At 38.3% G+C, this 13440-nt stretch overlaps 1 protein-coding gene across 5 annotated transcripts in view; it reads left to right on the top strand.

Annotated features, from left to right (window-relative positions):
- ST7 (suppression of tumorigenicity 7) overlaps positions 1-13440 on the top strand; it is a 110476-nt gene that overhangs the window by 79069 nt on the left and 17967 nt on the right. For all 5 annotated transcript variants that reach the window (XM_015853590.2, XM_015853627.2, XM_015853597.2 and 2 more), the window contains exons 9-10: positions 4881-4995; positions 12257-12329. In XM_015853590.2, the coding sequence (XP_015709076.1) occupies positions 4881-4995; positions 12257-12329 (188 nt within the window). The remainder of the gene's footprint in view (positions 1-4880; positions 4996-12256; positions 12330-13440) is intronic.

Below are 13440 nucleotides of genomic sequence, written 5' to 3'. Positions count from 1 at the left end.
GCTTTGTATGTCCTTTAATTATGTCCATCCATCTCTGTAGAATCTCCTAGCCCATTTTTGAGCTACTAGATCATCTCCTTCTTTTAATTTCATTTCAAAGTCTACCTCTAAAATTATGAACATTTCTGCAAAGTACTCAAGGATGATGTCAATGAAGTGAAGAGAGCTAAGAGTAATGACTTTATCTTCTTGCTTTATGAAGTCGCTGGTGTTTGACATAACAAGAATTATTAGTTTCTCATACTACTTTTATGTGATGCGACTTTTTAGTAGTAAATGTCCATCTGGAGCAACTTGTGCTCTTCTGGTTTTATGCCACATCTGCCTTTAATCTTCCCCTTATTCCTGGAATGTGCATTTTTACAACATAGTTCAAGTAAAAGCATTTTCATAATTATATTCCTTAAAATGCTGAAGTCTTACTCTGAAGTCTTTAATCCTCCATTTAAGAGAGAACATACAGGCTGCGTGTTCTAGCACATTTCCTTAGAGTTGACGTACTGGGTAAGATATTTCTCTCTTTAATGTCTAATCCTACTTCGAACAAAAGACAAATTATCCATAAATATTTTAGAACACTAGAGCGGATTTTGCATTTGCCAAATTAGAAGTTGAGGATCAGCTAAATTTTATAACTATCCCATCCCAAAGTGAATGTAAACTGGAGCTTTTCTGCATACTGACCTTTGCTGATATTTCTTCTCTCCTTGCCAGGTGAGCTGGCCAGGGTTTTTTGATCCCCACTCTCAGACTTGGCAAATAAGCTCTACTAAGTTTGGTTAGTTTCTGCAGCTTTTATGGGAAAAGTAGCTGAATAAAGGTCATGATGGTCATCTGACCAGAGGAAGCCTTAAATGTAATTCTTTTCTATTACACATCACTGAGTCCATTTGGTGTGACATGCTTCAAACGCCTCAAGCTTAGGGCAAGCTTCAGACAGAGTTTAAGACATCTTAGAATCCAGCTGTAGATAATGAAGTCCTAGGAAATTAGGGCTTCTTTTTTTCTGCTCAGAAATGGCTTGATCTTTAACCTTTTCTGCTTTCTTTGGTTAACAGCACTTACGGATTATAAGTCATATACCAGAAAACAGCTTATGCAAAGTACAGATGAAATTAACAGTACTGTCCATGCTGCGTGCTTGTTTTTTCAGTGGTGGTTGACAGCCACACCTGGAAGATGACAGCTTCAGTCACTCCTCTTTTAGGAGATAGGTTTCAGATAGACACGGTGGGAAGAGACAGGAGCAAATGTTGAAGCAATTCCACTGTTTGCACGGAACTTGTTTGTTGTCTTTTCTTCATTTTTAGCTGAATTCACTTTCCATATTTATGAATGCATTCACTTGAAACCATTGGTTCTAAAATACTTGTGTTTGTGAATGTCTGAACATCAGCATCAATGAATGGTTGTGTGCACTGCCCTTAAAGTATGTGGCCATGTGTACAGCCGCAATGCAAATAGAGAATAAATGTGTCAGCAGCAGGTTATGTGTAAGATCGTTCATTTATCCACCTCTGTATTCTCTCGGGTCCCATGGCCTAGTCTGTAGGCATAAACTATAACTTAAAGCTGTTTCCTACTCAAATAATGTGTCATCGCTAATTGATACATGAGGTTAATGTCATCACAGGGAAAAAAAAAACAAAACAAAACAGGCATAGCAGTTACAGCTACATTCCTTTAAAATGTTTTAAAAATTATATCTAAATGAGAAGATGCTGATGCTGAAATTTTCTCAGGGAAGGGAGTCCTCTTCATTAAAGTCTTCTTTGGGAGATATAACTTGTTCCTCATCCACTAAATCAGATTGGGATTTCCTTGTGTCATAAAGCATTTTTTGTCATCATCACTCCTTCATATCCATCACAAAATCACTGAACCTACACCCTGCAATATGGATTGGGGTGAGTCTGGAAATACAGCCCTCCTGGGACTTGTGATAAGATCTCCAATTGCGTCAGACTTATTTCCAGAATTTTTTCTGCAAACTTATACACCCAAAATGTTATTTATCTAAAAAATAATAAATAATAATAAATGATCTGCAAAAGCTACCATTTCTATGTATTTGCACAATAGCTACTTAATCTTTCAAATAAGTGTTTCACGTTCTACTCATGTATTTATTTCCCCCCAGATTCACAGAGCAATTAGAACAGAATGTGGGTTAATGCACTAAGAGAAAACATTCTGACCAATGCAAGTTCCAGATAAAATCCTTATGAGCATATATGTAGTATGATATTTGATATCTGTTTAATCATCCTATAATTTAAGGATTCGTGGCTATGCTGTGTTGGTTTTCAGATGGTATGAAAACAGACTTAGCTCAGAGGAGTACAGCTCTCTCATAATGGCCAAGAGTGCAACTAACTCAAGTGTTAGAATGACATCTTCAGTCTTAAACAGCGTCCAGTGGCTTTGGTGAGAAATCTTGAGCGCTGAAGTTGGTGACTGTTTCTTGAGATCGTAAGGTGTGGAGAAGAGTGACAGTAGAGCCTTTATCTTGTATTTTGAGTGTAGTGGTTGCCACCAAAATGACAGCATCTGTCTGTTGCAGCAAGGATAGTAAGAATTAAAACGGATAAGCTGAACAGTTCCGCCAGTGTTTGTAACACCATGGAAGATACATCTGTGTGCTCGAAGGGAGGTGTGTGCCTCAGACTGGAGCCCAAAGAAAAGCCCAGTGCTGTGAGGGTTTCTGGAGCAGGAGGGCTCCTTCCTCGTCTCATGCTCACAGATGGTGTGCCTGTCTTTAATTCTAGATGTGGAACATGGGCCAGCCCTGCTCCCCATCTGCGAAGGAGGAGCGGGGAGCCGGCCCACAGTCAGCTTTCCATTGCTCCTCAGTGTGACGCAGTACTTGGCCCGCCCTCAGTGTCCAGCAGATGTTGTAACCTCTGTGGCTTTTTATTTTTAACTTCCCCAGCGTTTCCTCTCACCGTGAGGCCTAAAACATGACCTGTCACAATGTGCTTCCGTCTAATTGGCTTTACTTTCTGGGAAGCTTCTCAAAATCTTTACCATGACTGAAAATTTGCAGTAAAAGCAATAGACTGACACAATGAGCTCACCCTCTACTTTTTTATATATATTTTTTTTCATAGCAGTTGTGTTGTCATTTGTGCACAGTCAACTTCAGAGCAGTCGAGTGGCTGTTTAGAGTTTTAATTCTGTAGCTTGTGTTTTAACTGAGTTCATTTTGACTCAGACTTCTTAACAGTCGACCCTTCCCAGCTGAAACCCCTGTTAACACGTGTAAATTCAGAGGCCTTCAAGTCCAAGCAGTGACCTTTACTCCGCTGCTGTCTTAGGCGAGGTTTATCACTCTGACAGAACCTAAGTAGGAAAAAGATCGGTGAGTGATGTCAGTGAGAAGCAAAGAGAACCAGAGTAGGATCTTTTACTGGCCACAGTACATCTGTAACAATCTGCAGCTCTTCCCTTTTCTTCGCTGATGGAGGGAAGGTTGTTCTGCCAGCCATTATTCATTCCCAGTGAGCAGGGATAATCTTTCTTAATCCCTTGGAGGGGTTTGTTTGCAACATGTTCATTCTGTACTTTAAATCACTTTTTACATAGGACCAGATTCTGTCATGCTTTTTCCTGCCAAGTAGTAGCTTCGACTGCTAAATATGCAATAGCGAGTATGGACAAGAATGAAAAGAGATAGGACATATATATGTAACTATATATATAACTGTAGAATCCAGCTATGTGAATTTTCACCTGCAGTTATTTTTCTTCGTGAGCAAGGATGTAAACTTTTTTTATGGCCAGAATCCTTCATATAGACAAGCGAGCAATAAGTCCATTTCTTGGAAAACTGGAGGAGGAGGAAAGCCTGCAGACTGTGCAGTGCAGTTGTGTTCTTCTTCACAAGTTCATCTCCAGCCATTAGGACTAAAAGCATTATGTCCATTCATATTGTGCATCACATAGACAGTGCTAATAGAACAACCATAAAGAGGATGTGAGGAAGCAAGGTTCTTGTGACATTTCCATTCTTTGGAGATCCACTCTGATAATAAATATACATATATTTAATCATTTAAGCAATAAAAGTGATACTCCTAATAAGTGTGGCTTCAGAAAGGAGATGTGGTAGAAAATGACCTTCAGTCACTTGAAGCTATGCAGGCTTTGAAACTGAAGTTGTCTAAGAACAAATTCTTGATATTCCTCAGACAGTTCACAGAGTTAAAGGCACTCTTATGGAAGACGATTACATTATTTTAACTACTTTCTTCATTCAGCTTATCATGCAAGACAGATTCTTTAGTCACAGTGCTAGATTTGTATAATCTATGCCTTTTGTATTATTGTTTTTTTATTGTATTTTTACTACCAATATTGGCCATTATTTTAGTTGTTTTTTTAAAGTATCCATGATTACAAATCATAATGGCACTTAATAAATATAGCTGCATATATGTCAGCTTCTGTCATTCGATTTTGTTCTGATTTTCTGCAGTGTAATTTCTATTTTTGCTACTGGTATGCCAGAGAAGTACTGGATTGCTTTCTACTGATATACCAGATTTACTCTGGTGAAGATTCTTATCCAGTACAATAACAAAACCCATTTTCTTTTTGAAGAACAACACCTGTTAGTTGTATGAGAGTTGCACGTTCAGACAGCAGTGTTCTTGGGTTTGACTAATTGCATGTTGTGCAGAGCATGTCTTGTCAAGAAACCTGATCCAGCATCCATTTAGTGCTCAAAAATTTCTGAGATAATAGTGAACTCAGGGAAAGAGACAAGAACGCAGGGAGCAGAGGGGTTTTAAATTGATGTTAGTTATTTCAGTGCATTTTAAGCAAGAAATCATTTTCCATGTTAATAATCTAACCCTTTCATGTGTTACTGATTTTAGTTGATGAAGGAATTTCCTCTTCTCAGCATGTTCAATATCCATGAAAACCTGCTAGAAGCTTTGTTAGAACTGCAAGCATATGCGGATGTCCAGGCAGTCTTAGCGAAGTATGATGGTAAGTCCATATATATATATATATATATTCATTTTTCCTTCGTAGTACACATAAAAGCATTATTCATTAGTCAAGCTTTTAAAATTCAGTAAATACCATAACTGAGGTGATTCACACAGGCTTCATAGATCCATACAGCCATTATTCCAAAGATTATGTATTAATTATTTTTCCTGCCAACCCTGCTTTATTCATTTTACAAAGTAGTGGAATTCACTTACTAGAAGCTCTACAGTGATGTTTAGAGAATGACTATCAAGGTTCTGCAGACTCTTCATTGCATGCTGTTCAAACATTGTCTGAAGACAGGATTATCTGTTCCCTTGTGGACTACTTGTGAGTGTTGACTAAGTTGCACACAGGTACTTTACCAACGTTAATTGATTTCACTTCACAGCAGCCTAGTGAATAGCAAACTTCATATCTTACAGGGAAAAGCTGGAAAGTTCAGAGGTCCTGGTGAACTTTTCACTCTCATTTTCAGTATTTTCTGTAAGCATTGGCCTAATGCAGTATGTATCACTTTTTTTGTTTAAGTCTCACCTCACCTATAGATGTTTGAACTTAAAGTTCGGACACCACAGTCTCAAACAGAGAATGGACAGTGTAAGAATCACCAAATGGCATTCTTAAGTTAAATGAGTTTTCCTTGTATTGTGTAGAAACTTTGGGACAAAAGCAGAAATAGAATCCAGTTCTCTTGAGCAGCGTTCATCATCCGTAGCAATGTCACCCTTATTTTCCCCAGCTAACTCATGGTCTACTTGGTAAGTTCTGCAAAAATTAAGTAAAGAATGCTGCAGCCATCAATCTCCTGTTTTGTTACTACACGGTCCTCAAAAAAGTGTCATTCTATGTACTGGAGTATGGCAAGGAAGATTAAGAAATATTATCCAGTTACACAACTAAAAATTAGATGATAGTATGCATGAACAAATTGAAGTAAGTGAAACAGCAGAAAGTTTCATATTAACTCATTTTCACAACTGTTAGCAACTGTTGCTACTACCGGTCCAGCATGGAATGTTTTCAATTCTTTCTGGAGTTGAACCATTCTAAGCAAAGATCAATGTGTTACTCAGGCCTTTGAGTACTGCCATCCAGTAGCAGTAGCAGCTCTACTAGAGATCTTGGTTACACTTAGTTTGGTTGAAAAAAAATCTTCAGTTGAAGTGGTAACATGAAATGTGATACATATGTAGTTCCCACAGACTTTGTTTTGGCACATTAGGAACAAACTAAATAGAAATGCCCACTTTTCTGCCCCAGGCTTCATGGGACTTCAACACCTCTTAGTATTTAATGTAGTTCTCTAATAATAGCTCTGGGAGATAGCAGACCTATGGCAGAACAGGGAATTAAATCAGCCTTCCCGAATCTCAGATTAAACTCCTGTGCTAGGAGCTTTTGCATACTGAAGCTGATCTCCAGCTTCAAACAATATTGTGGTAGCACTTTGCGTAATGGAAGATGATAAAACTCAAAGGTGAATTTTATTCTCTCAGAAGCATCTGATGTAGTCAAAACTGAGCTTATAAATGAATCAGATGTGTGATTTTTTTTCCCCCAAATAAAACTCCTTTTACTTTATCTGTTTGCATTTTTGTCTCATTCTTTGCCTTATATAAGCAGAGGTATTTGTATATGCCGTGTATACACAAAGACTCCACAAGCACAGGCTAACCAGCATGACTCTTACAGCTCGTGAGTCTCAGAAGGCTCATCTCACGGAGTCTCAGCTCATTTTAGAACTCATCAGCTTCATGTGTTGTAAGATTTATTGGATTATAAAACAATGAACTCATTTATGCTTTCCCATCTACAGTTTCTGTTGGTCCCACTCCACTGTCTTTTTTTTTTTTTCACTGGGACCAAACCTGATTTATTGTATTTTGATAACATGTGAACAAATTATTTCCTTGAGTGGCCTGCCCCCACCCTGGGTTAAAACGTTAGAACACACTGTGCAAAACCTCAGCCTCTGCAAGCAGACACACTGCTTTACCAAAAGCCGTGTGTTAAATAGTGTTTATATTATGCACCTGGCAACAGAGCTGATGTCTATACTCATTATTCATGGAAAAAGGGCCTCATTAGTGGGAAGTCATGCACTGTTGCAGAGCTACATCATTATAGTTTCAGAGTTCAGTGCCTGTCAATAGAGTGCAGATGACCTAAATACCATTGAATTCTAAAAGACGTTTTGGCTCTGTTTTGACACACATCCGTGTTATTTACAGCAGAAATAGTTATGGATGCTGAAGAGACTGATGCTGATGGAATAAGCTTCTGGTATTCACAGTAGATAATGTTTAGCTGCTCTTTCCTTGCTTTTAGAACTGATTGTTTTTTAGTGGAGTAGATCTGCTTGTTGTGATACTTAGAACAAATGATTTATTAACTTCCATGGGCAGCCAGGTCCATTGATTGTTATTCTCTGGTAGCCTGAACATTGTGTGAAAACTCAGACCTTTCTGGTAATTGAAAGTAAAATTTAAAAAGGATAGAGGCCTGTTTATGTAGTTGTAGTGATGCAGTGGCTGCTCCCTAAACCACTCCTTGTTTTCTTATTTCTTTAAAGTCAGTGTTTATCAAAGAGAATATAAACCTTCTGTCAGGAGGATCACCTTGTCATCATCCTCCTTTCACTTAAACACTTGAAAAGGAGAAGGATCACATCACCATTTAGACAGTTCTGAATTCAGAGTTCATTAGAAAAGAGAATTTAGAATTCAATATGTACAAAAATCAAGTGTGAGGGTTTTGATTTGTTTGTTTCTGTCTTTTGTTGTGTGTGTGTTTTTATTTAAGAAGGTCTCATTCTGCTCCACGCTATTACACTTGTATTTGGTAACTGCTTACTTTAGACAATCCTGCTCTAAGTTGGTGTCAGATCAAAATGCAAACCTTAGGAATAAACAATTCCTAAAATTGTTAAAAATAAACAATTAAGGACAGTCATATTTATCTTGGAGTATGCACGAAGACCTGGAATTGATCGTATTCTTATTTGGTCCTGGAGCACAGATTGCAGAGTTACTCTGTTTGACTAATTTTCCTGTGAAAGTCAAACATAAAAGGACCTTGAAATCCAAATAGTTAATGTAGAGAAATTAGTTTTCTTAAAGGCAGCGCATTAAGAGTTCTACTTCTTATAGTCTCCCCCTGTCCTTTTTTGTGTCCTTACAATTTATGAAATATGTAAATTTTATTTACATCAAACTTCACTGCATTTCTTTGGTAAATAGTTGCAGATCGATCAGCTAATCAGATGGAGTCTTCATTTATATCAGCTATGGTCTCCAGAGCTTTTGTGTATATTTACATATTTGATAGCTGCAGGTCATCGGTTTCGTTACTGTGATAATGTCTGATACTACTGAGGAGATTTTTACCTGGTGTAGCTAACGTGATATTTCTTCTCCATTCTAGTGCAGAAAGTTTTTCTCTGAGTTAAAGATAATAGCAAGTGGCAATATGGCAGCAACTACAAAATTCATGGTATTTTGTAGTAGTTCAGTTTATTTGGAAGAGAGTCCTTAAGTTCCTCGTAGTTAAGGTCAACCCAAGCCTTCTTACCATCTCAAATGCAAACAGGTAATGCCTCCAGTTTGGGTAACAGCACTGCCAGGAGAATGGTTTGTCCTTTTTCCCATTACATTTTCTCCTTCAGTTTCTGGATCTGAAAACTGGTTTCTTTATCTCAAAATCACTTGTTACCTGTTACTTGGTCTTTCCATCAGTTCTCTGTCCTTACCAACTGATTGGCTTTTTAGCTGTATGATTGTGTTTGGGTTTTTTTGGTGGATTGGCTGTTTCTCCAGTTTTTACAACACCACAGAAAGTCTAAACTAACTGCACCGGTTTTGATCTTTTAAGTCTTCTATGGGAGAAATGTTTCCTTCCCCTCTAGATGCATGTATGACTGAGCACAGTAAAGTCAAGGGAATTGACACCTGCCTGGCCACCAAGATGTTCATCTCAGCTATGATATATTTACAACCAGCAGTGAGCTTCAAGATACGTCCTTATCTGAACAGTTCAAGTGCTAGCTGTGCTCATGGCAGAACAGAACACTTCTTATTTGTTTTGCTCCCTCCAGCATCTATTCTAACCTTTTTTGGGGGGAGAGAGGGCTCAGGAAATGACAGTTCTTGTGGGAGATGACACCACAAGACAGTAGATCTGTCTGACAAAGTGTTTTTCCCCTGATGTTCAGTTCATATTTGCCATTATTGAATTCCATCCCATTACTATTGTTTTAACCATTTTTATCTGCTTAATCCACATTCTTCCATAAAACTTGTATCTTTCTAGATGACTGCATCTCTCTTTTGTCATCACTCATCCAGCTGACACATATTTATGTATTAGACCACTTTCAGTCTTTCCCACAAGGAATTCCTTCTGCCACCTGTGCAAGAGCTGACAGTATAGTCTGCAGGTGCAGAACTGGGGGAGTTCTGTGCTGACAAGGCAAGTGTTGGCCTATCACTTCAACACCAGAATCTGCAGATACTGAGGGAGAGAAAATCAGCACTGGAGATCAGCACCAAGCCAGAGCACAATGTGTCCTATATTCCATCTTATTTTTTTTGTTTTGTTTTATGTCTTTGCAAAACTTTTTCCAGTTTATTAATGTAATTAACATTTGTGTTTTTAGAAATGTATGAATGAGTCTGGCAGCTTAAATGTAGTTTTCAGTACTGTACAAGGGAGGACTCTCTGTCTGCAAAGAACTGTGCAAAATATGGTCAAGATTTGCAGCTTATTTCAGTAAATATTTAAGTCCTCTTAACACTGATAAGACCACTCACCTATCTGAAGTTAAGCCCATAGGAATCTTCACTGCTGACTTGGGAATAACATATCCGTTAGGGTAAAAAAAAAGGGGGGGGGGGGGGAGGAGGGAGGTTGGAATAATTACTTATTAATGACTTAGATTTTTGATTATTAATGAGTAAAGCAATTGCAACATGCTCATCTTTTCGTACTTGGGGCTTTCTGGTGATTTGGGTAAGGAATGCTGCACTAGTCTGTATTCAGATTCATCATTTCTAGGTTTAGTTGCTGTTTTATGAGAATCATAAACCCCAAGACCTATTTAGATGATGTATGGCATATTCTGGATATCATGAGTCAGGGAAATAGTGGTGTTATGGTTGCAGGTCTCTATCCATAGTATTTTTCCATTAGTTCACTCTCAAAAACAGCCATTTATGAAGCAAACAGCTAGGAAGATTTCACCTTTCCAGCCCTTCCATTAGCTGACTGAGGCTAATCCAAAGAAACCGGTTGTTAATTAAGTCTAGGCTATTTTGTATTCAGTTTGAAGGCAAAAACAATAAAGAAGGAAAGTCTTTTTTTTTTTTTTTTGAGTCATGTCAGTTCTTACTAAGCACAAATGTCTTGATGGTTTCGACAACAGAATCACAGTCACATGTTTCAGCACATTGTGGGAGCTCCACATGTAATAATAGAAGGGTGGAAAATAGTATATGTGACGATATTTTCCCAGATGGCTCTAAGAGCTGGACACACTCATTTATGAATACCTTCACTTTCGTTCCTGACAGGGGACTTATCTCCTAGGGCTAATTTAGACTTGATTCCTTTGATAAGTTCAAGTTGTAACCAGGCATAGCTGCTTTAGCTCTTTTCTAAAATATGAGAGTGCAATTTAGGAAATGAGACCTAAATTATATGAGGATTTTAAAATATTTTAGCAATCAGGCCAAGATATAGAAGAACTAAATATGTGTAGTCCAGTATGGAGCAAGCAAAAAGCAAAATGCAGGAGGGAAGCAAGCATGGGCCTAGTGAGGGTGATCACTATCTCCACAGCAACATAAACATGAACATTTGTGTGTATGTATTCTATTGCCAAGGGACTGTAGGTATTATCCTCAAATAACTGCTGCTCGCTTATTAGGAGCACAGGTCTGGAAGAGCCCTCCTGGGTAAGTCAGGTTGCCTGCTGTTGTATTCACTACATGGTATTCCACTTTCTGTGAGCTTTGAAAGCTCCATCCTAAAATTCGGTGTTTTGTTTGCCCCATTATTCTACCTGCAGATCTGCCTATAAACTTCACTTCTTAGAAACTTGCTTTTAATCCCCAGTTTAAACTTAATGTTAAGTAAATTAAGTAAACTTAACTGTTTATCCTTGTGCCAATATTGCCTTTCGCCATTGCCCCCAACAACTTTTGTACGTCTCGCCTTTATGGACAAACTCAGGGATAGGTACTTCTTATAACAATAGTTTGCTTCCACTCTTACAGTTGGCCTAGTCCAGTGCCTTGTGTGCTCAGTATTTACTGTGTGAAGCTGAAGTATTATTTCTAAGGATGATGCTTTTGATAACTTAGTAGGTTTTACTGAAGTAGGCTTTGTGCTGTGTACAGAATCCAGCTCTAAGTGTTGGGTTTGTTTGTTTGTTTGTTTTGTTTCCTTTAAGTGTAATCTTTAACATTTTTATACAGGAATATTTTGATCATTATATAGTGTGTCTGCTAGGTAGATCACTAGTGTGGAAATCAGTTGTTCTCTACACCAGTAAGAAAAAACCTATGGCTAAAGTTTATTATGCAGTATTGATTACAATCCTTTGGATGCTTTGTGCCAATCTGCTGGTGGAGAACAAAGACATAAAGTTGTACTAATGGGTTTTGTCAGGGTTACAGCTGCTTTTCATATCTGAGACAATATAAAATGGCCAGAGACTGCCTGATGAGTATTTTTGTTCAAAATTTCCTTAAGAGACAAAACACCTTATTTTCTTGGTGATCTTTAACTAAGTTTTTTACTTGTTGTAAAATCCACTTAGCTATCTGTCTTAACTTGTATAGTTGCCACGTATGCAGATTAAACAAGTGCTTCTTGGTGAAAACAGAAGGATGGAACAAGATATAGCCCTCATCTGTTTCTTGATATTTCACATTTTCCAGCTTACCTTTATGTTTATGAAACAAATTATGAATTCTTTCACTATATCTTTGTCATGCCACACTTTGAATTAGTTCTCCATGACCTCTTTTGCTACTCAAGTAGCAATTCACTATTATAAGTCTTTAAGTGTATATATTTAACTTGAGTGGAGGTTTAAAATCAACATAACGTGATAGTACGAGTCCCAAGGACAGAACGTACTCTGAATTCACTTAATTTTGTACATCCCGTGCATACTTTGAAGTATCAAACACTTTTGTCTTTCTGCAGACTTTTAAGGGTTCTGATATTTACTTTTTTCTTTCTTTTCCAGATATAAGCTTACCAAAATCAGCAACAATATGTTACACAGCTGCGTTGCTCAAAGCCAGAGCTGTCTCTGACAAGTAAGTGCGTAAGAACCACTCTCCAGAAAAATTCCTGATTTAACTGAAGATTTTTCTTAGCTGAGCCCACACCCTGACAATCTGTTGAGCAAGCAGGATAGTTCAGTCCTGCAGAAATTCACAAAATCGATTTATATCTAAAAAAAAATTGCAGTGAGTAAACATTGCACTTCAAATATTAGAGAAGAAGAAGAGAAATAGCCTAAATTCACTTCATGTTTTACTTCTGTATATACTATCTGGGTGAGCTTTGGCTTCCTAGGTAGTATAATGAATATACGACTAAAAGATGCTGTGGTGGGTGTGCCTTGGCTTTCTAGTCAATACGGTGAAAATTCAACTGAAAGGTGCTGTGTGGCTGAACATCTTCAATTTTCTGTAAACCTGATCCCAAAAAGGTAATAAATAAGTGTGGATACACTGATAACAATGTCACTTTACAAAAGCTGTCAAAAGACTGCTTAGATAGTGGCAGGTGCATTTAGCATTACCATGTCAGGGGTTCTGAGAGGTAGGTGTTGTTCATATTTTTAGACACACAAATATCTGCTCATTCCTGTTATGGTTATCTCTTGGGTCTCAACCTTCCAAGGCGCTGAGAGCATCTACCTTTTGCCTGTAGACTTGAGAGTACCGGCCCATTCCAAAAGCGCGCTCAGCTCTTTGTGAGATGGAACTCAAAGATCCCAATTCAATTCTGCTTTCAGATGCCTTCACACAAATCCCAGGCAGGAGTTGTGTCTGTGCACCTGAGGGTCGAATGCCTCCCTAAAGTTGGAAAGCAAGTAGAGTGGAAAGCCATTTTCTTGAGTGACATCCTGACAGTTTTTGCTTTTAAAGTGTATGTACACATCAAGATCTAAGTAATTTTCTTTCATTCTTTTTATCCTGTAGATCGCCAGTACCTACTGCAACATCTTTCCTCCCTACACAGCGACTCCAGCTTGGGAGGGCAGGGCTAAGGTTGTCACAGCTTTCCCTGTGGTGTCTGCCTGCCAAGTACAGCTCTGGAGTTAGCCGTGGGGTGTGAGGTGAGAAAGAGATTGCATGGTCTGGTTTTTCATTCACTGGGGCAGATGATTCGCCCACAGTTTGGGCATGCTACCTTCAA

Source organism: Coturnix japonica, chromosome 1 (genome assembly GCF_001577835.2).
Source record: "Coturnix japonica isolate 7356 chromosome 1, Coturnix japonica 2.1, whole genome shotgun sequence".
Classification (NCBI taxonomy): domain Eukaryota; kingdom Metazoa; phylum Chordata; class Aves; order Galliformes; family Phasianidae; genus Coturnix; species Coturnix japonica.
The sequence above is the reverse complement of the archived record's forward strand: the minus strand, read 5'-3'. Positions and strand labels throughout refer to the sequence as shown.